The sequence below is a fragment of the Cucurbita pepo genome, chromosome 2 (genome assembly GCF_057944985.1).
Source record: "Cucurbita pepo subsp. pepo isolate OVF chromosome 2, ASM5794498v1, whole genome shotgun sequence".
NCBI classification, from domain to species: domain Eukaryota; kingdom Viridiplantae; phylum Streptophyta; class Magnoliopsida; order Cucurbitales; family Cucurbitaceae; genus Cucurbita; species Cucurbita pepo.
The window spans coordinates 4,368,021-4,391,007 of record NC_141799.1 but is presented as its reverse complement, the minus strand read 5'-3'; the positions used below and the strand labels follow the sequence as shown (position 1 = coordinate 4,391,007).

The 22,987-nt window shown below is 36.5% G+C and overlaps 4 protein-coding genes across 9 annotated transcripts; 2 read left to right on the top strand and 2 right to left on the bottom strand.

Annotated features, from left to right (window-relative positions):
* Positions 1-977: 977 nt before the first annotated feature.
* On the bottom strand, positions 978-1,636 carry LOC111788831 (translation initiation factor IF-1, chloroplastic-like). Its single transcript, XM_023669364.2, has one exon. The coding sequence runs from the start codon at positions 1,556-1,558 to the stop codon at positions 1,130-1,132; it is 429 nt and encodes a 142-aa protein (XP_023525132.2). The 5' UTR covers positions 1,559-1,636; the 3' UTR covers positions 978-1,129.
* A 686-nt stretch (positions 1,637-2,322) lies between these two features.
* On the bottom strand, positions 2,323-6,917 carry LOC111788588 (uncharacterized). The gene is made up of 8 exons (XM_023668971.2): positions 6,707-6,917; positions 6,503-6,605; positions 5,358-5,498; positions 3,852-4,952; positions 3,708-3,771; positions 3,456-3,595; positions 3,065-3,376; positions 2,323-2,973 (listed from the first exon to the last, which is right to left on the bottom strand). Exons 1-8 carry the CDS (start codon positions 6,745-6,747, stop codon positions 2,710-2,712), a joined length of 2,166 nt encoding a protein of 721 aa, XP_023524739.2. The 5' UTR covers positions 6,748-6,917; the 3' UTR covers positions 2,323-2,709.
* Positions 6,918-10,718: 3,801 nt separating this feature from the next.
* Positions 10,719-16,827, top strand: LOC111788065 (protein SPA1-RELATED 3-like). Of its 6 annotated transcripts, none has more exons than XM_087121612.1 (8): positions 10,722-11,117; positions 11,240-12,107; positions 12,192-12,349; positions 13,078-14,029; positions 14,106-14,273; positions 14,382-14,693; positions 15,493-15,552; positions 16,389-16,827. In XM_087121612.1, exons 2-8 carry the CDS (start codon positions 11,403-11,405, stop codon positions 16,572-16,574), a joined length of 2,541 nt encoding a protein of 846 aa, XP_086977738.1. In that variant the 5' UTR covers positions 10,722-11,117; positions 11,240-11,402; the 3' UTR covers positions 16,575-16,827. The 6 variants fall into 6 exon arrangements, with proteins under 6 accessions (XP_086977742.1, XP_086977738.1, XP_023523981.2 ...); XM_087121615.1 differs by having other exon boundaries at positions 10,725-11,117; positions 11,864-12,107; XM_023668213.2 differs by having other exon boundaries at positions 10,723-12,098.
* Positions 16,828-18,919: 2,092 nt separating this feature from the next.
* Positions 18,920-22,787, top strand: LOC111788575 (proton pump-interactor 1). The gene is made up of 8 exons (XM_087121769.1): positions 18,920-19,177; positions 19,530-19,932; positions 20,464-20,652; positions 20,743-20,922; positions 21,016-21,210; positions 21,383-21,481; positions 21,581-22,105; positions 22,196-22,787. The coding sequence occupies exons 2-8, from the start codon at positions 19,558-19,560 to the stop codon at positions 22,541-22,543; spliced, it is 1,911 nt and encodes a 636-aa protein (XP_086977895.1). The 5' UTR covers positions 18,920-19,177; positions 19,530-19,557; the 3' UTR covers positions 22,544-22,787.
* Positions 22,788-22,987: the final 200 nt, after the last annotated feature.

The window sequence follows — 22,987 nt, the reverse complement described above, 5'->3', positions numbered from 1 at the left end:
TCCAACGTCCTCGCTGGCACTCTTTCCTTCCTCCAATCGATGTGGGACCGCTACCAAATCCACCCCCTTTGGGGCCCAGCGTCCTTACTGGCACACCGCCTCGTGTCTACCTTCTTCGAAGAACAACGAGAAGGCTGGCACCTCGTCCGGTGTCTGGCTCTGATACCATTTGTAACGGCCCAGATCCACCGCTAGCAGATATTGTCCTGTTTGGGCTTTCCCTTTCGGGCTTCCCCTCAAGGCTTTAAAATGCGTCTGCTAGGGGAAGGTTTCCACACCCTTATAAATGGTGGTTTGTTCTCCTCTCAACCAATGTGGGATATCACATCCCACCTCGGTTAAAGGGGGGAACGAAACATTTCTCATAAAGATGTGGAAACCTCTCTCTAGTACACGCGTTTTACTACAATATAACCCAATTCTTTATGGTTTTACACCCTCAAAAGTGAAGTATGAGTTCAGAGAGATTGACTACAAATCATACATAAGGCAAAAGGGTTTAAACAGTTGATGTAGCCAAGGGATTGCTAATACAAAACTATGAGCTTTGGGTTTTGGAGAATGAATGAACAAGAAAACAACAGCTTCTCTATGGTTGCCTTGAAAAGGATAAACATTTATCAAAGGACATCTAAAAGCTATCCTTTTATCTAAGGTATTTAAGAAACCTTCGAAGAAGATAACACGTTCATCAAAGGAAATTAAGAACCTTCGAAGAGGGGGCAACAGCAAAACAAGAAATCTGAGTATTGCTTAGTTCAGATCTGCAGACGATTTGAAGCAAAATGAAAAGAATATGGGCTTTTCTTCTCAATTATCAGTTATCATCTCCAAAGAACTACACTAAGAGTACTTTGATTTCATCTTAGGAACACAAGTTCTATTGATTTCTGAAAATATGCAAGTTTTTTCACATTCCCTAAGCACAAAAGAATCGCCAAATTCTCCTGTTTCTTCAGTTCAAAACAATCACAAGATAATACATAAATCATAGAGATTCAAAGAGCAAAATTAAATACATGTTTGTCATTTTACATTCTAAAGAAGATCAAAAAGGGATAAATTTACACTATTTCACGAAATCAACACATTCCAGAAAAGAAAAGGAAAAAATATCCAAAACTAGAATTCATGAAGAGGGATCCTTAGTACTTCGATGTCTATAGACAATACGGCCTTTAGTAGAATCATAACGGCTAACTTCAACCCTAACCCTATCACCAGGCAAAATACGCACGAAATTCTTCCGAATCTTACCCGAGATGTAGCCAAGAATCAGGTCTTCATTGTCTAATTGAACTCTGAACATTCCGTTGGGAAGAGATTCGACAACCGAGCCTTCATGACTGAATTTCTGCTCTGAACTCTCGCTTTTTGGAGATTTCGCCATTGGAACGAAGCTTGCCGAACCATGGGAAGGGTTATGGAGGAATTGAGAACTCGGAAAGGGGATTGAGACGACCGAGACATGCGATTTGATGGCCGGAAAAAGGAAAGTAAACGGTGGCCGGCATTGGAATTGAAGGAGAGGGAATTGGAGGAGATTTGTGCTCGACATTTTTGCACCACCTTCAGTTCTCTGGATTTTGGCCGACGAAGAGATTAGATGGAGAAGGGGATAGGCCTACGCTAATTCTTACCCTTTTTTTTCTTTTTTTTTTTTTTCACAACTTGACTTAGACTTGGGCTTCAAGTGGGCTGAGCTCAGCCCAACAAGAAAATACCGTGGACTTTTTTTAGAACATTATTTGGGCTTGGTGTAGGCCCAGTAATATTTTTTTCGTATTTATAAAATATTTAGTAATATGTTCAATTATTTGGTTTTTGTTTTTTATTATTTATATTAGGAAAGAACATCCTCTCATGCTCGTAGGAGCTAGTTTATCCTCGATCTCGACTAGATAGTCCAGAAACTAAAAAGAAAATGATCATGGAAAGACATTCTCCTGTGCATATAAGAGCTAGTTTAGAGCTAGTTTATCCTCAATCTCGACTAGATAGTCCAAACGAGCCAGTTTAAGTGTAATTCAACTGATTAAAGCATTACACAACCGTACAGATCAAGAGCTGAAATCTCCAGAAACTAAAAAGAAAATGATCGTGGAAAGACAACATTCTCCGGTGCATATAGGAGCTAGTTTATCCTTAATCTTAACTAGATAGTCCAAACGAGCCAGTTTAAGTATAATTCAACTGAATAAAACATTACGCAACCGTGCAGATCCAGAGTTGAAATTTTCAGAAAATGGAAAGAAAATGATCGGGGAAAGACAATATCCTCAAGTGCATATAGGAGCTAGTTTATCCTCAATCTCGACTAAATGGTATGAATGAGCCAATTTAAATATAATTCAACTCATGTGTACAGATCATAAATTCAAATCTCTAAAAACTGAAAAGAAAATGATCGAGTTTGTGGAAATCAAAGTCGTGATACCATTATCATAACCTATTGGAAGGGAAAGACATTATCCTCCGGTGCATGTAGGAGCTATGTACAAGAGCTCATATGTGTTCATTATGAAGGAACTATAGACATGGCAGCATGCATGCTCTATTACGATTGATATCTAAACTATGAACTATTCTAGACAATTATGAATCCAGTCAAGTTCGTTTTGGTTAGACGTTTACGTGTCCTAAATCGATCCCAAAACCAACTCTTTGGCACAATCACCTTCTAAACTTTCTAATCAAGCTTTACCATGCCTACCAAGTCGATTGCGTTTGCCGTGGCATGAACTTCTCGCAGTCACTGACCCCAATTTTTTTAAGTTCAACAACAAGCATACTCAAAAGTTTGCTCAGGGAATGTCGAAAATGGCTCGAGCAGCTCTTGTCGCCCACGTCCAGATCTTGAACCCCTCCTTTAACTAGAGATCCCACCTCAGCACCATCTGTATATGCCTTACATGCCACCAGGATATCATGACCCCTTTTGAAGAAATGTCCCCTAACAAAGTCCTCAAAATGCTACAACACAATATACATGAACATATTGAACTAAGCAATAAGCACCAAAATTTGATGCTCTATCTACATGAAAAGAAGTTCAGAACCATACCTTTGGTGGCCTCCTGATGTTATACACCATGGTTTTAATCGACAGAAGGAACGTGTCCTCGTTATACCGTTGAGACTTATCCTCGCCCATAGCGGATCCATTTTGATACTCATATCCAGGCTCATTAAAGTATGGCTTGGTATTCAAGATCAATCCTTGGATAGACACAAGAACCTGAAGCATCGTCGACATACCCGGAAGCCACTTCTCATTTCCTCTGCCATCCCAGGTGTTAAGCAGACTAAGACATACTTTCCCACAGTTATACAAATTCGGGTTAAGTCGAAGACCTCCAGAATGGTAATGTACTTTCTGTGTTTAAGAGACCATTATGTCTATCAGAAACATAACCACAGGGTAGTAATGACTACAAAAGAATAAGGAAACATACTGGTGGTGCATCCGGATAGATGGTCGGGAAAAATATATCGAAGAAAAACAAGCCATCATGGTATGGTGTACCCTGTGCTCCAATGATGACAGCCCTCATAAGATCCATTCTTGACTCATAGACCCTAACAAATATAGTTTCTGTTGAACAAATTCAGACAGAACAAAGTGCTGTTTCTTCAGTTTATTGCTATATAATGTCTAACATGAATGTAGAATATGTTCAAAAGAGAGGAAAAGAAGGGAAATCTACCAGGTAAATCCTTCTCCAAGATCTTCCATTCCTCCTGAACTTTCTTTGTCCATTTCTTGGGTTCCTGGCAAAAGGAGAAGGTAAGAGCTTCTAAATTAAATAAAAGTAATGATACACAAAAGATTGATTCTTCAAGATTTATACCTGTTTCATGCTAAAACCATTGCTTGAATAGTAATGGTCAGAATGATCATTAACAGTATCAAATTGTTTAAAGCTCTCGAAGTTCGCCAAGATAGCATCCAAGTTTTCGGGTGAGATCGATACACTTGTCGAGTTGTCTGGAGCAATGTTTGTAAAATGTTGGGTGGAACCCTGAGTCCATGGCATATCTATAGCTTCTCCAAGTGTAGGAGGAACGCCAAGAGGATAAAATGGAAGACCTGAAGCCGTATGAGTGGCAAAAAATGGGTCCTTGGCTTTCATTTTGGTATATTCTGGCCCATATGGTATGAATTGTCCTGGTTGCATATTCTTAAAGATCTCCATATGGCCAGGGAAATTTGATTGATGGGGCATCTTATGTATACCAGCTTGCTTCTTTACACTGTCAGGTGTAGCAGATGTCTCACCTCCATTATGGAGCTTCATTGCATCCGGTTGGTTAAAAGAACTATTATTTGAACCATATTGCTTCTTTTTACACTTTAAATGATCTGACCACCACGCTTTCGCTACGTGAGTACCGAGTAAAGAATTTACGTGACCGACCTCATAAGGTGAAACTGATTTGTCCCTGTATTGGGATGCAGTCGTTTTCTTATTTGGTTGAGTATCTTGTGAAGAAAATGAAGGAAAAGGCTCAAAACCTTCATGAAGATGACTCAGAACATCAATATCAGCCGGCAAGCTTAGGCTATTTGCTAAAGCTGCCTTCAACTTCAACAGAGCAGATGCTCTTCCGAGCTGATTAACAGCATCTGGTTTGATTTGGGGTTCTGCTAATAATGAACTAGTTTCAATGTTTGTCTGGTTTCCCTTTTGACCATGAGGAAGCCAAGGTATGGGAACTTCAATATCAGAAGGAATATCCATATGATCAAAATGAGCTTGTAGAGCTGAATATGCATCCACATCCATGACCTCATCAAAAGGAATCCACTCGTCGTCTTCAGCCGATGACTCGGAGCAATAATTGTCTAGATCAATGAAGTTATGTGATGCCGAGGGTAAGTTAGATTCATCTTTGTTTGTACTCTCTACGACTTCCACATCTGGAATAAATGAACGGCTAGACGACGTTTTCTGGACATAAGATCTTTAGCTATAATTATGAATCATTGAAAGAGAGTAGGCAAGTATACTAAGATTGCTTTACTTACAACAATGAACTCTTTAATGAATGTTTATGTCCGCTTTGGCCCGTTACGTTTCACCATCAGCCTCACGGTTTTAAAACGCGTCTGCTAGGGAGAGGTTTCCACACCCTAATAAGGAATGCTTCGTTCCCCTCTCCAACCGATGTAGGATCTCACGGTTTAGATATTGGCTCCTTTGCTAGTTAATCCTATAGTATGCAAGGATGCCTTATTCTATCATTTCTTTGTAATCATCTCAAAGGAAATCATATTTCCAATGTTTCCAAAAGGAAAAAGATCTATGTGAAAGAAGACACAAATCAAGCAATGAACAAATACTTTGATAACAAACCTTCAACTGATGATCACTATGGTGATATAAACCCTTTCCTTTGTTATTTGTGTCAAAATTATCCTGAAGAAACATGGCCATATCCGCATCAGAAGCTTCATCGTCGTCAAGATCAATCACCTCGACATTAACTGAAATAATCTGGAGTGGGTCGGGGTGGCAGGAAAAGAAAGACGTCATAAGCATCGTAAGAATACACGAGTTATACTTAATTATAGATGTTTAATCCATTGCAGGACATGCCTTCTTCCAGCATAGCTGTACCAATAAACGTACAAACAACAAAAGGGGTCGGAAGCATCAGAAGAACACACAAGTTATACTTAATTATAGATAAGAATCCCAACGCTGTGGGATGGAACCATAAAAACCTAAAGCTTAGTTTGTAAGAACACGTGAGATCCCACCTCGGTTAGAGAGGGGAATGAAACATTCCTTATAAGGGTGTGGAAACCTCTCCCGTTTTAAAAACCTTGAAGGAAAACACGAAAGGAAAAACCTAAAGAGGACAATATCTACTAGCAATGGGTTTGAGATGTTACAAAGACGATACCATTGCTCAATCACATGAAGATATTGAGTTTAGCGCTACTCACTGAACTGACACTCACTTTAGGCTTCACTCACTGTCACTCAATCATCATAGGGTCAATCTTTCACTTATTGAAAAGTTCTAATTCAGATGCATCTATGATAATACAACACTAAAAGTGTTCCTATCTGTGCCAGCAAGTAAACAGGCCATGGTATAAACATCCAGTAAAGAAAAATCAAATGGTGAAAATATGAGAGTTAACAAGAACAGCAACAAGATCACTCCATTGATAGCTTTAATTTCACCAAAACAACAATGAAAAAGGCTTTTAAAAGTATTCATTCGCTAAAAACAACAGCCTTCAGACACAGAACACGATCGTAATTCTCATAATTCCAAAAAAAGAGTTCATAAACAAAAAACAAAAAACAAAAACAAAACAATACCCAATTCGTAAATTTCAATCATCCGCAGTGGGTCAGTCTCAACAAAAATCATACCCACATCAAAAACGTCGTACTCAACAATCAAACCATGAACATCGATTGATACCAAACTAATCAACGAAGAAAAAAACAAAATCATAACAATAGAGAAACGAAGAATCTACCCCTTTTTCTTTGAGCATTTTGGGAGGCTGTTTGATGATCGACGAAGCCCCTAAGACCTGGGGTTTCATAAACCCAGAACTGGAAACAGATAGCTCTTGTTCCCTGATGTAATAGCGCGAACAACAACAATCGGATTAATTAGAGATGAATAGGAAGAGACAATAAATAGAATCCTATAAAATCAAGAAAGAACAAAGGGCGACTTGGAATTCTGAAACGAATTGCTGGACAATGGCGGCTCCATTTTGATGATCGGCTTCGGCTAAAAGGGAAGGAAAAAGGCAGACGAAGAAGCTTGGCTCTCCTGAACCAGTGAGATGAAAATGGCGGCTTGCCTCGATAAATGGGTTAACAGTTTGATTGTCCCCTTCGACGACGATTTGTGACTGGATGGCCACAAAGCGACTCGCACAGAGCAAGAAAAATAGAATCTTTATCAAGCTCAATTGTGGAAACAATGGCATGAGTCATGACCCACCCTCTTTTTTTTTTTCTTTTTTTTTTTTTTTTCTTCGCACCTTTTAATTTTGTTTTTTTACACTATTTAATTTTAAATAATTAATTATTTTATTTTATTTCTTAATAATTATTTTAAAATGATATAATTATGCCAACTTTTAATTATTAATTATATATGTTATATTTCAAAAACTAAAATTGAGTAAATTTTTTAAAAATAATATATATTTGGTAAGATAAAAAAAATAAAATATTAACTAATTATAAATTTAAGTTAAAATTATGATTATTAATAAATGAAGTGACCGGAATTAATTCCCATAAATAATTAATTTTCTACTGCTATTGAATATTGTCATTTTTTGACTTTTCGCTTCTCCTCAAAGCTTTAAAACACTTTGCTAAGGGAAAGTTTCCACACCTTTATAAGGGATGTTTTGTTCTCTCCTCAATCACTGGGACATCACAATAGCCCAAAGAGGACAATATCTGCTAGCGGTGGATATGGCCGTTACAAATGGTATCAAAGCCAGACATTGGACGATGTGCCAGCCTTCTCGCTGTTCCCCAAATGGGGGTAGACACAAGGTGGTGTGCTAGTAAGGACGCTGGGCTCGAAAGGGGGTGGATTTGGGGGCGATCCCACATTGATTGGAGAAAGGAATGAGTGCCAACGAGGATGCTGGGCTTCGAAGAGGGGTGGATTGTGATGTCCCACATTGGTTGAGGAGGAGAACAAAACACCCCTCACAAGAGTGTGGAAACCTTCCCCTAACGGCCTTGAGGGGAAGCCCGAAAGAAAAAACCTTCCCCTAACTGCTAGCAGTGGACCTGAGTCGTTACACTAAATTAATTAAAGCATACAAAATAATTAATATTATTGATTTTAAGATGATGAAACTTATATTTAATGCATACTATACTCGAAACAATTATGAAAAATCTTTCAATTTAATTTAATTTGTGGATTTACATTAATTATAAACTAACTTAGTCAATGCTATCATGTGAACTCTCCTTTTTTTTTTTCTTTTAATTTATAATTTACATTAATTACAAAATAATGTAGTCTATGCTTCCAACAATTAGCAAAAAAAAGAAAAAAAAAAACCTTTTTTTATTACTTTATTGTTTATTTAATTTCTTAATTACATTAATAACAAAATAAGTTAGACACACAAAAACAAAAATTAATTGAATTTATTTGATCCAATGCATCTAAAAATTCCAAATTAAAAAAAAAAAAAAACATAAACCCAATTAATAATTTATTAATATTTAATTTTATCTTCACTCACATCTTTTCTTAAACTATACTTAATATAAAATTTGATAAACGAGATATACATTAAATTACCAAAAATTTATATTATTTAATTTTCAAATCTAAAAAATAAAACTCTTAAAAAAATATATTGTTACAAATTGAATTAAATTTGGAATTGAGGGGAAAAAATTCAAAACCTATGAATTTTAAATAATTCAAATGATGGCAAACCTAAAATAACATGTGAGCTTCCATAAAATGAAATAATAATAAATGTATATAATAAATATATATATATATATAAACAATGGCATCAGGCTGCTCGAGGATTGTGTTCCTGGAGTCTCATTATTATTAGATTTTTGTCTCCATATTTGTCCACACTTGAATTTTAAAACATTGTATCAATTAAATTTTGAAACAAAGTTGTTTTAATCTTTTAGTGTAACCGCTCAAATCTGCCCAGATATTGTCTTTCTCTGGACTTTTCCTTTCGGGCTACTCTTCAAAGTTTTAAAACACGTCTGCTAGGGGATGTTTTATTCTTCTCCCCAACCAATGTGGGACATCACAATCCACCCGGTTCGAGGCATAGCTAATGTGATGTCCCACATTGGTTGGGGAGGAGAACAAAACATTATTTATAAGGGTGTGAAAACCTTCTCCTAGCAAACGCGTTTTAAAGCTTAAAAAAGACAATATCTACTAGGGATAGACTTGAATCGTTACATTTAGATTTGAAATTATAATTTGTCCATTAAAATAATAGAAAAAAATGGACATAACATTATACGTATATTATTGATGTAAAATCACATGGTATTCTAATATACATAATCTAATGCATAACACTAATGATATTTTCTTAGCTGCAAGTAATATAATATGCTTTTCAGACATTAATTCGAGTCCTCGAGCATTGTTAATAAAAAAATTAATGATTTTTTGGACGATTGCAAAATGTAGAGGTTAAAATGAAGTTTTTGAAGTGTATATTACATAATTGAATACTACGTCAAAGTGTATAAAATTTATAAGGAATTTGTATATAATTTAAATAATTAAATGAATATTTTATTTCTGGTCCAATATTATAAATATTAAGATGATTAGTTAATAGCTAGACATAAAATTAAAATTTTATAACTTATTTACGTGTTTTCCAATTTTTTAAAACAGAATTAAAAACTTGAGAAATTAGCGGTTATTTTTAAAAAAGTTTAAAGTTTATAACTAAAATTATAATTAAAACTGGATTCGAATGTTTAACTTTAATATAATATCTTAATCGTTAAGTAAAACTATATTGACTAGCATGATAAAAGTTTGATGGCCTAACTTTTGCAATTAAAAATTTAATGGTGGCTAAAAAGCTAATAATTTTAAAAGTTATATATATATATATATATATATATATATATATATATATATATATATATATATATATATATGGATCAATTCGATTAGGCACTCGCCATCTATCTTCATTGTTCAACTCTTTGATAACACGAAAAAACCATTGTTCAACTGTTTGACGAAAAAACCAAAAAAAGCTCTGCCCTCCCTCTCTATCTATCCAAGGGATGGAAAGGCAGAGGCCTGTGGTGTCCCATCCGGTCAAGAATTGGGATATATATATATATATATATATATATATATATATATATATATATATAATTTTTTTAAAATTTAAAATTTAAAGAAATTACAGTGAAGTTTATTTCCTCCAAGATTTACGCTTTAATATAATGTGAGAGTATAAGAGTGTCATTGTGACGTCCCACGTTGGTTGAGAATGAAAACAAAATACCTTTTTGTGATGCGTTTTAAAGCCTTGAGGAGAAGTTCGAAAGAGAAAACTCAAATACGACCATATCTCTTATAATTTACTTAAAGATCAATAAATATTGAAAAAAGCAATAAAAAATATTAGGAAATGAAATAAAAATGAAATAAATATAATTCATCTTAAATCATGGAATTCGTTGCTCATTAACGCATTTTATTACTCCCATTTTCTAAAACATTTGAAATACTTTGAGGTTTGATGATATATCAAATTTGTTTGTAAAGTCTGACTTTCGTATGGATAACTTGTTCGTTAGAATAGAACAAATGCAGTACAATCGTTGTCCCAATATCACAAGAGTGCGATTGTGACACAAAACGTCTAAAATATTTGCTATAATTTGATTCCTATAAAATACTTATTTCCGAACGACCAAATTAAAATTTGAGAAACCAAATGGCAATTGAGAACCTCCGATATGGGGGCATGTGACAAATCATTGACCAAAGTAAAAAATATAATTAAATTTAATTCATGTTTCCATAGTCTTTAGACATTAAAATAATAATTATTTACTAAATGTGGAAGTTTGAAAATTTATTCCTTTTTAAATAATCAAAATGGCCCACCGAATTGTATTTAATTATATTTTTTTATTGAACTAGCTTGAGGCCATGGTTGTGCCACGTACAGTATGGAATAAAGCAATGGATAATGAAGATCAGCGGCCTGCAAAAAGCCCTAAAAAATTGGTGGGAAATTTGAGAAAAAGCGCTTCTCAGTTTCAGAGGGAGCGAAATGGGAGATGGAAAATAACTGGGAATTTTGTTTTTGATTATTTTATAGTCTCCATTATTAACGGTCCGTGTTTTTTGTGGGAAGATTGTGTGTGCTTTTATTCTTTCTTTAGTGAAAAAAATACAGATATTTTGTGAGGTGGTGGTGATTTGGAGTGTGGGGTGCAAACTAAAAGCATCGGGTTTCTTTGGTGGAATGAATGAGTGCTCTTGCGGCTCGGGAATGGCCTTGCAGGAGCTGAATTCTACTCTTTCATGGTGATTTTTGTGGTCATCATGTTGTTTTTAGCTTCTTTCTCAAGGTGGGTTTGATTCCTTTTCCTTTTATTTCCCCTCTTTTGTTGGGAATTTTCGATTCTTTCAAAAGGGTTGCTTGTTTTTGGGTTGAGTTTGCTGGTTACCTGTTTGTGACATGTTTGCTTAGGTGAACGAGGGGTTTTACAGCTTGTTTTGCCTTTTGTGGGTTGTTGTATGTGTACAAGGTTTTGAATTCTGAGCTCGTTCGTGTGTGAGGGGTAGATATAAAGAGTGATGATGGTAGATGACAGGGTCTGTGATAGTAGTGGAGGAATGTTTCAAGCGCTTGGATGTGTGTGTATTTGTTTATATGGAGCTTTAAGTGGATAACAATGGAGGCGTCATTTGATCACGTTAAGAACCAGGATGATTTATCTGGGGTTTGTGAGGAAGATATACTAGCTGGCCCTTATGTGCCTTCTCTTAAATGGAGTGATATTAGCTTGAGGCAATGGTTGGATAAGCCAGAAAGATCTGTGGATGCTTTAGAGTGCCTTCATATATTTAGCCAAATAGTGGAGATTGTTAACATTGCTCATGCTCAAGTCATTGTTGTTCACAATGTGCGTCCTTCATGCTTTGTTATGTCCTCTTTCAATCATGTAACCTTTATTGAGTCGGCATCGTGTTCAGATTCTGGCTCTGATTCTCTTGAGGATGGTCTCAATAGTCAAACTGTAGAGGTTATAAAAGCATCTTCTCCCTTTCCAAGCAGCCTTGGAAGTGAGGGTTTTAATTTATCGGAAACTAGTTGTATGCAGTCGAGTTTAGTGTATGCAGCTCAAATATCATTGAATGAAGGGTCTGGAGAATGTAGAAAAAAGGATGGACGACATGTCGAAGAACCTGAAGATAAGATGCAATCATTTCCAATGAAACAGATATTAGCCATGGAGACTACTTGGTACTCTAGCCCCGAAGAGGCGTCTGGTGGTCCAAGTTCCAGTGCTTCAGATATCTACCGGTTAGGCGTTCTTCTTTTTGAGGTCAGTAGTGTAAGTTCTATAATTGACCAATAACACTTCCTTTTTTTTAGTTTAACGTATAAGCTTGTCTGATAATGACACTTTGTGACCCAGTTATTCTGCTCCTTCAGCTCGAGAGAAGAAAAGAGTAGAACTATGTCGAGCTTGAGGCATCGAGTGCTTCCTCCTCAATTGCTGTTGAAGTGGCCAAAAGAAGCTTCATTTTGCTTATGGTTACTGCATCCCGAGCCAAGTAATCGACCTAAGCTAAGGTGAATCCTCCTTTCATTGTGGACTTCCTTGTTTAAAAATCTTTGCATAAGCTCTTAGTGCCTTTTGTGATTCTTTTCTTAAAAGCTAAGTTTGCATTAAATGGGCTGAAATCATTGAGTTGGAAGGATGATTGTGTAACTACTTTGAAGCTTAATTTGTTCAATGATTTTCGACGTTTGTGCTTGTTCTTTTTTCTTTCCCGGTATGATGTCGGTGCAGTTAAATGAACCTATATCCATATAAAAATCTTTTAGCAACGTTTGAAGATGCAGGGGGTCAGGAATATGAATGTGGCTATTCCTTTAGGTTGCCTCCGTGTTTCACGGGCTTCTTTTTTATACGCCCTTGCGTTCTTTCATTTTTCTCAACTTAGGCTTAGTTATTCATTAAAGAAAATAATCTAAAATTAACTCGAGCAAGAAAGTTTGGAGACTCATAAGCAAGAGAACGATCTAGTGCGCCATAAAATTGCAAGATAATCTAGCTAAGACTTCTTTATTCATCACAATTTATAAATATGCTTTCTTTTTCGTATTTCCTTTGCTTAGCTAGTGACATACTGAAGTCAAGCTTATGCATCTTACGCGTTCATGATTCCCGGATTGCTGTCCTCTCTTGCCGTGTGTTCTTATTTACTGCATCTTGTTTAGATATGTAATTACTTTTAGCGTAGTGGATCTATTATCTATCTAGGGGATGCATTTATCATGCTTCGCTTCTTTTTCAGTGATATATTGCAGAGTGAATTTCTCAACGAGCCAAGAGATGACCTTGAAGAACGTGAAGCAGCAATCGAGCTTAGGAAAAGAATTGAAGAGCAGGAGTTACTGCTAGAATTCCTTTTGCTTATGCAAAAAAGAAAGCAGGAAGCTTCTCATAAGTTGCAAGATACTATTTCTTTTCTTCGCAGTGATATTGAACAAGTTATGATGCACCAAACTAATTTTAAAAGAAAAAGTAGGTCATGCCCAGATCTCGAAAAGGACAATCATTTGCCTTTAAATCTCTCTTCAACAACTCGTGTTGAAAATACTGATTCTGCTGGTTTGGGATCAAGGAAACGATTTAGGCCAGGAATTTTGATACCCGATTTAGAAGTATGTGGGGATAATCTTGATGACGATCAAAACGAACAAGGTGTACTTTTTAAGTATTCTCGATTAATGAAGAACTTCAAGAAATTGGAGTTAGCTTATTTTTTGATGAGAGGTAGAGTAAACAAGCCGTCAAGGAAGCAGTTCGTTAAACACTCATCGATAAGTAGCGAAGGTAGAGGGTCCATTGTTTTGAATGAAAGAAGTTCAGTTAATAATTTGGCTTCAAAAGAGAGTTGCAATGATAATAGACAAGGTGGATGGATAAGTCCGTTCCTGGAGGGTTTGTGCAAGTATCTATCCTTTAGCAAGTTAAAGGTCAAGGCAGACTTGAAACAAGGAGATCTATTGAATTCCTCCAATCTAGTATGTTCTCTCGGTTTTGACCGTGATGGAGAATTCTTTGCTACGGCTGGTGTTAATAGGAAAATCAAAGTGTTTGGATACGAATCAATCGTGAACGAAGACCGTGATATTCATTACCCTGTTGTTGAAATGGCTAGTAAGTCGAAACTAAGCAGTGTTTGTTGGAATCGTTACATCAAAAGTCAAATTGCTTCTAGTAATTTCGAGGGTGTAGTGCAGGTAACCGATGTCATGATTTTTATCCACCTTTTCGATTCTATTATTTGGTGGTCATATTGTTGCTCGATGTGTTTAGGTATGGGATGTCACAAGAAGTCAAGTAGTCACTGAAATGGAAGAACATGAGAGGCGCGTATGGTCGATTGACTTCTCGTCGGCGGATCCAACAATTTTGGCTAGCGGGAGTGATGATGGTTCAGTTAAGCTCTGGAGTATCAATCAGGCAATTCTACTTTTGCACTTGGTGGATATCAGCTTTGAAACTAAACGCACTACAGAAATGTAATTGCATGCTAACGATATTTATCTGGAATGTTTGATAATTTGTTCCTTACTTGGGTTGCTACTGCAGGGTATGAGTATCGGCACGATCAGAACAAAAGCCAATGTCTGCTGCGTACAATTTCCTGTGGATTCTGGTCGGTCCCTTGCGTTCGGTTCAGCTGATCACAAAATTTATTACTACGACATGCGGAATATTAGAGTTCCTTTGTGCACCTTCACTGGACACAGCAAAACTGTGAGTTACGTCAAGTATATAGATTCGAGCACTCTTGTTTCTGCATCCACTGATAACACCTTGAAGCTCTGGGATTTGTCCATGTGCTCGTCCCGGGTTATTGATTCTCCAGTTCAGTCCTTCACGGGCCACATGAATGTGAAGGTACCATATCTAACAGTTTTAAAGCGATTTTCCTTTGTATCCATTGTGCCATGATCACGTTGTCTACTTTTTTTTTTTTAATTGCTCTAAGAATGAAAACTATTCTCACAAACCATAGATCCTTTTAGATGATATCAAGACAATACCTCTCCCAGTAGGATATGGTTTAGGACGGACAAAGACGGAAGTTGTGGGCATGTGACCCCCAAGTGAAGGAATGGTACATGAATGAATCGAGACTATATTCGAATGAGAGTGAATTTGGGGATAGGATGATTGAAAAAAACTGAAAAGAATTGAAGTTACTACTTATACCAATAAGGTGCACTTTTCTTTTCGATAGCTCAATCGTAGGAACTCCAAAATCAAGTGTGCTTAGTTTGGAGTAATTTTATGTTGGGTGACCTCTTGAGATTTTTCAATAGTATGATATTGTTCATTTTGGGTATAAGCTCTCATGGTTTCACTGGATAGTAGATAATGGGAATCTCGTTAATTAGGAAAAAAGAGGGATGAAAGGCATCCAATTGGAGAGGGTCACGTCGCAAAAGAAGTAGCGTCTAAAACAATGCGGAAGTTTTTCCCCCCTGAATGTTGAACGTTCATTGTTCCCTCTCGAGCCGTTCCAAATACAAACAATTTTAGGTATGTGTTGTGAACGATGCTTCTATATATCACGACTGTTATGTATCGTACGTTTTTATCGACCACTCCCTTGATTGATATAAGAGCCTCTTACCCTGCAAAAAGGTACTCAAGTTGATGAATGGCTGATATCTTGTTTAAACTTCTTTTGCAGAACTTTGTGGGACTATCAGTGTCTGATGGTTACATTGCTACAGGTTCAGAGACAAATGAGGTTAGCTTTTGCATCCATTTTTTTTTATGTTTATTATTGTGAGATTCCACATCGGTTCGAGAAGGGAATGAAGCATTCTTTATAAGGGTGTAGAAACCTCTTCCTAGCAGACGCGTTTTTAAAAACCTTGAGGGAAACCTCGAAAGGGAAAGTCCAAAGAGGACACTATCCGCTAACGGTGGACTTGGCTGTTACAAATGGTATCAGAGTCAAACACTGAGCGAGGATGCTGAGTCCCGAAGGGGGTGAACTGTGATATCCCATATTGATTGGAGAGGGGAAGGGGTGCGAGGACGCTATGCCGGGGGAGGGGGGGGTGGATTGTGAGATCCCACATCGGTTGGAGAGGGAACAAAGCATTCTTTATAAGGAAACGTTTCCCTAGTAGATGCGTTTTAAAAACCTTGAGGGAAAGCTCAAAGAGGACAATATCTACTAGCAGTGGTCTTGGGCTGCTACAAATGGTATCAGAGTCAAACATCGGGTGGTGTGCCAGCAAGGATGCTGAGCCCTAAGGAACGTGTGTTAGCGAGGACGTTGGGCCCCAAAGGGGGTGAATTGTGAGATCCCACATCGGTTGGAGAGGGGAACGAAACATTCTTTATAAGAGTGTGAAAACCTCTCCTTAGCAGACGCGTTTTAATCACATCCCTTATCGTCACCAATTATTCAATCTGCATTACATCGGTTTCTTCATCATTCTGTGAGACCAAAGATAACTATTATAAGACAGCAACAAAATGTATATCATTACTGTATCTTCATCTTCAATTGCTATGTTCTATCCATCATTATTCATTAGCTCTTGAAATTTGTTTCTTTATTCTCTGGATTAGGTCTTCATCTACCACAAAGCCTTTCCAATGCCAGCATTGTCATACAAGTTCGAAATCGATCCTCTTTCTGGTCATGAAATGGACGCCGCCGCACAATTCATCTCGTCGGTTTGTTGGCGAGGCCAGTCGTCTTCATTAGTTGCTGCAAACTCAACTGGGCATATCAAAATTCTGGAAATGGTTTAGAGAGGAGGGGCCATGTCTTAAATACAGAAAGGTTGAGGCAGAGACATATGTTGTATACCCAAGAAGTACACAGGTTAGATCTTAATAATTTGGCATTACAATATCATAATGGCTGTGGGCTTTTGTTTTGGAAGAGATTGGTATTGTTCATGTTTGTAGATAGAAATTCAAGAGAGTGAGAGAGATAGGGGGATTCGTGTATAAATTGAATGCAAAATCGTACAAAGTAATTCACTCGAGCGGAGTTTTCGTATTTTCTGCTTAGGAAATAGACGCCCTATCCACTAAGCTATCCACTGATCTATTGGCGCTTTTTTTCCTACCTTGCTCCCGAGAGAAAAATTATTCAACGTGATCGCTAATGCTTTATATATGCAGGTTCGAAATATTTTTGCTTCCAAATGACAGATGATACGAGCTTTAAATTCTCATATGTTGATTTATGTCGTATGGTTAGTTCCATTGTTCGACTAAGTTGATATTATATGGTTGTTGTTGACTCGAATACGATGTGATACCTCATTGTTTACCTTTTGGGTTTTTATTCCAAATGTATTTCTCTATTTTCATTCCAGCAAAATTAACCATTTAATTTTGGACATATTAATTTGTGAATATGCCCTGCCACCGCGGCATCCACGTGTCAACAGGTGGAAAATAAAATGGACTCGTCAAGGGAGAAGTAGAAAACGGAAGGGCATTAAGGTCATTTAAGAATTGCAGTGGCTCGGATCTAAAAAGACAAAACTAGCCAGATAGGTTTTGGCAGTACAAGCCACGCGCCCGCTGAGGTTCTTGGCTAAGCACCAGGGCAGGGTTTACCGTTGCCCCACCCCCACGCGCCACTTTCCCACCCTTTTTTTCTCCGTTTCCCACACCTTTTTTTTTTTTTTTTAAAAATTTAAATTTAAATTTTTTATTTTTCTTCCATGCATTCACACCTATAAATAAATCATTTTTTTTTTTAAATTTTCTTATATTAATTTTCATAATATTGAGCAAAAAAGAAAAATAATAATAATTTCATTTGAATTTTTATCTACGCCCTCGTAATTTTTTTGGCTCGTAAAAGTAAAAAATTCCGTTATAAATTAAAAAAATAATATATAAATGAACTGATACTACGTCCTAACGATAATAGCAAGCAAGAAATCTAAAATTAAATTAAAGTGTTTACTCAAAATAATTTATTTTTTTTATTTTTTTGTTATATTATATGGTAATCATTAATATAAATTTCGTCAATGTCGCTTAAAGATATAAATTATAATATCAACGATATTTTAAAAGAATCTCAAGAGTCAACATTTGTGCATTTCCTTTTAAAGAATATCACGGTATATACCAAAATAATATCGTGCATTATCTCGTCAATATCTTTTATACTTTATAGCAACGAAAATAAAAATAAAACATTTTTTTAACAATATTTCGCGATATTTTGGCGATATTTCAGTTTTTTCCTTTTGGATTATTTTTCTCCATTCTCTCTCTCCCTCTTATTTATTTATTTATTTATTTTTATTTTGTTATATTTATTTCAAAAAATATCAGTATATTTTATTTTGAAGGTAATTACATAAATATAGTAAGAAATAACCCTTTATTTTTAAATATAACCAAAACTTTAAATTTTTACTATGGAATAAAAATTTCCTAAAATAATAATTTATCTATTTTTTTTTTTTATATATATAATAACGTAAATATTTAGCTTGAAATTACTGATATATCTTTAAAAGGTAGCTAATTAAACACGACCCAAATTTTTTTTACCATTAACAATTAATTTTAAAGTAAAAAACATAAAAAAGTCAATATTAATATAGAATTAATATTTTCTTGTAACTGATAATTGAAATTCCATCCCTCAAAGTCATAATTTTTATTAATTACCCATAAAAAATTCTTAATTTATATTAAAAAAAATTAATCTATCAGAATTATTCATAGAAAAAAAAAAAACACAAGGAAGGAAATCGTGAATGTTCTATTTTAGATTATATATATCGACCCATTTTCCACCATAATTTATTTAAATCTTTCATATTTTAGACGTGTTAGATGAACACGATTCTCCACAATGTATGATATTGTCCACTTTGAGATAAGTGTTCATGATTTTACTTTGAGCTTCCCCAAATGCCTCATAGGAATGGAGAGTACTCTTTAATTGATCATGAACGATGAACATTCCCTAAAATAAAAATTAGGTTTTTATTTTGGTTGATTTTGGATTTTAAGAACCAAGAACAGAATTATGGTTTTCTTTTTCTTATTTTTGTTCTAGAAATGATTGAAAAAATTTCCATAAAAGACGATAGATTTGGTTCAGAGCGAACCCCCAACGTTCAGAAGGATTAGTAATTTCTTCCATTTTTTCTTCTCTCTCTCTCTCTCTCTTCCTCAATACCCATCGCTCTATTTTGAAGAGAGAGAAGTGGTTTGCGATTAAAAATAGAGGGGCGAGATCTGGGGGTGACCCATTTCTTCTTTTTTCCTTTCTGGGTTTTTGTCTAATTTCGGAATTCCAGAATCCTCCGTCGTTCAAAAAGGGTTCTCTCCCTGTTCTTCTTCTTCTTACTTTCCCGCTTCCGTTACTGGTAATCATTCTTTCTTTTATTGCTTTTTTCAATCCATTTTGTATGTGGGTTCATGTGATTAGGTTCGATCTTTCTTCATCCGATTCTTGTTTTCTGTTATTTCAATCCCTTTTTTGGGTTATTCTGTTCGCACCGCCTGTTTTTTTCTTGGTGAATCTGACGAGAATTTTTCATGGGGGTCTTTCATTTCACCAGATTGTCGTTGTTTTGATATTGCTTATAGCATTCTTATTTGAGAGATCTGTTCTTATGAAGATGAATCTTGATGATTTTTGTTTTTAATCAAATGGGTGTTTTGAGTTTTGATAGCTGAATTATAGGTTAATCTTGTATTTTCCTTGTTGCACCCCAGGATCTTTTAGTTCCCTCTGCTGGGAGCTATGGGTGTTGAGGTTGTTGGATTCGAGATGGTCGAGGGACCGGTGGATTCGGTATCGTTACCAGATAATTCGGTTTCGAAAAGCAAGGAAAATGGAGATTTAGATCAATTGCCTGAAGAAAATGCGCCCATTAAGTTTGGTTCTCATGAAGATGAGCCTGTTAAAGAACAGGCAGATGTTTCTTCAGCCTCGAACGTTCCGAAAGATGCTGCTGATGAATGGCCTGCACCTAAACAAATCCATACGTTCTACTTCATAAGGTATCGACCGTATGACGATCCGAATATCAAGGCTAAGATTGATTTGGCTGATAAAGAGATACAGAAGAGGAGTCAAGCTCGGTTTCAAATCACCGAAACGCTCAAGGGGAAAAGGGTAAGGAAAATGATCCAATATTACAACAAATTGGAGCTTGAAATAGATATGGCAGTGTACTTTTTTTATATTCTTAAGCATAATTTGATTAAAAAGTTGTCTCTTATTTCCTTGTTGTCTACGGTTTCTGCTTTTAAGCGGCGTCGCTTGAGATGCTTAGAAGTTTCGATCTTATGTTCAATGTATGATTCAAAATTGGAACGTTTTCTGATATCACGTGCCATATATATATGTATGTATGTATGTATGTATGTATACATATATGATAATGGGATGAAGATTACCTAAACTTGCTGTAGTTATGCATGAACAAGTGATACTGATGATTATATGGATGCAAACGGAGTTAATAGAACTCGTGTGCGTTGAATGTTTGGTTTTTTCTTCTGAGTGGCATCGTGCCTAGAATCTGAAAGCTCTAAAATTCATGTGTTCATCTTTATGGAAGATTAAGAAGTTCGATCACTAGTCAGATATTTGATGTTCCGTACTTATTTTCTCGTGTTTAATATACTTCTGCTGCATCCACAGGCTGAAAGAGCAGAGCTGATTACTCAAGTGAGGGCTCTGAAAGATGACAACCGACAATTTAAATCAATTGTTGAGGAGAAAATTAAGGAAATCGAACCTCTTAATCAAGCTCTTGGCAAGTTCCGTAATGCAAACAATCCTGGTCGTAACGGTGGTTTATGTTCATCTGAGGAAGAGCTCAACGCTTCTGTAAGTTTCGATATGAGTTCTTAGAAAATATCAGAACCGATTTCTTTTTATCAATGGTGGTTTATGTTCATCTTGGGTTGGTGGCTGCAGATTCAAGCTTTACAATACCATATACAACACGAGAGCATCCCACTTTCTGAGGAAAAGCAAATTTTAAGGGAAATTAAACAGCTTGAAGGGACAAGGGAGAAAGTCATTGCTAATGCTGCTATGAGAGCCAAGCTCCAGGATTCAATGGTTCATAAAGAAGCCATCCAAGATCAAGTCAAGGTTAGAAACTTTGAAGTTGAATTCAATCCTGTGTTGCGAAACGACTTCTGTAATGCAATAAATGCACGTGTCTTACGAATCATGCTAATGTAGATTATGGGTGGTGATTTGAATGGCGTGAGGAAGGAACATCAAGCTGTTAGAGCCAAGATAAAGCACATCGAGGAGGCTTTGAAGACAATAGACGATGATATTAAAACTTTGCAAGATGAATTAACTTCTGTTACCGAGAAGAGAGGCAGAACGTATGAAAGCATGCAGCAACTTAGGAAGAACCGTGACGAGGGGGTGCGTTTGTTTTTTTTTTTTTATCTTATCAATTCAGTTTACTTAAAAAGCCTTGTTTCAAGTATAATTCGTGATTGGTGTTTGTTTCTCATGTTACCTTCTTTTCATATCCATTTTGTTATAACGAGGTTTGAAATGCTATCGTTTTTGGTTGATGTTATTATGTTTTCAGAACGCCCACTTTTATCAAAGCCGATCGATCATGAACAAAGCTAAAGACCTTGCTGCAAAGAAGGACATCAAGGCCCTTGAGGAGCTCGCTTGTGATGAGGTCTGTTGAATAATTTTTCTTTTGATAAGAACATTACTTGTTACCAGTAGTTCCGATTTCTCATGCCCACTTTGTAACTTCGAAACTCCTGTCGATCAGGTCGAGAAGTTTATGTCCCTCTGGAATGGTGATAAGGCTTTCAGGGATGACTATGAGAAAAGAATTCTTGCTTCATTGGATGTTCGGCAGATGAGTAGGGATGGTCGGATAAGGAACCCAGATGAAAGGCCAATACTCGCACCTGTAGAACCTGCGCCTCCTCGAACTGAGGCAGCACCAAAACCTATCGTTAAACGAGCTAAGGAAGAACCGAAACCAGTACCATCTGATACTCTTCCTGCACAGAAAGTTGATAAAGAAGATAAACCCAAAGCTGGAAAGCCTTCACGCCCCTTGGAAAAAGAGGATAAAGCAGAGGAGGAGATCCCTGGCTTAGAAAAATTATCAAAAGACATCCCTAAAGAACCCGAAGTCGATCTCGTGAAATTGAAGGAAATGAAGAGGGTTGAAGAAATTGCAAAAGCTAAACTAGCCATGGAAAGGAAGAAGAAATTGCAAGAGAAAGCTGCTGCAAAAGCCTCTCTACGAGCTCAGAAGGAAGCAGAAAAGAAACTGAAGGAAATTGTCTATACATACACATATATAGTCCTCATTTCTGAATATGTTCTTCTAAAATTTGCGTCGTGATATTAACACGTTCTATATTTATCTCAGGACCGCGAAAGGAAAGCGATGAAGAAGATGACAGCATCTGGGTTTGCTTCACTTCCTGACGAAGAATCTTCTCAAGCTGATGCAGTTGAGGAGGAATCCAAGGAATCCAAAGAGCTGGAAAAGGTGGATGAAAATGCCGAAGCTCCAGTTCCAGCCAAGACGAACATCCAAAAGGAGACCCGTATTAGGAGCCGTGGCAACAAGCAAAGAGGGGTTGATTCGATTCCGAAAGTGATTCGAAAGCGCAAGAAGGCAAACAACTACTGGGTGTGGGCTGCTCCTGCTGCTGCGGCCGCGCTACTCGTGATCCTTCTCTTGCTTGGGTACTACTACTACTACCTTATCTAAAAAACTATGAAACTAGGAGTTAGAAGAGGCTATGGATGAGACAAATTTTTCTGTTGATGAGTGGGTTAGTAGAGGATCAGTTGTATTTTGAATTATTATGTTTACTTGTGTTTATTTCATCCTTACTGGGGATGAACTCAGCTCATAATGGTCGGCATTTTAGTGTCAGGTTCACAGTGTTTACTGAGGTTGAAACATGCGTTTGGTTCTCCTTCTTTCAATGTATTTTCCAAATTTTGAGTTCGATCAATCTCCATTGCTGACTGATATAAAATCTTTGAGGCCTCAAGCTTTCGTTTTGTAATAGATAGATGAATGAGGCTTTTTTCCATTTTGACTGTGTTCTGTTTCAAGCAATGTGTACATGCAGGAGAGCAAATGAAGAGCTTTACTGATATACTGTTCTTGTGTTTCTTGTTGTTCATCGTGAATTATGGCTACATC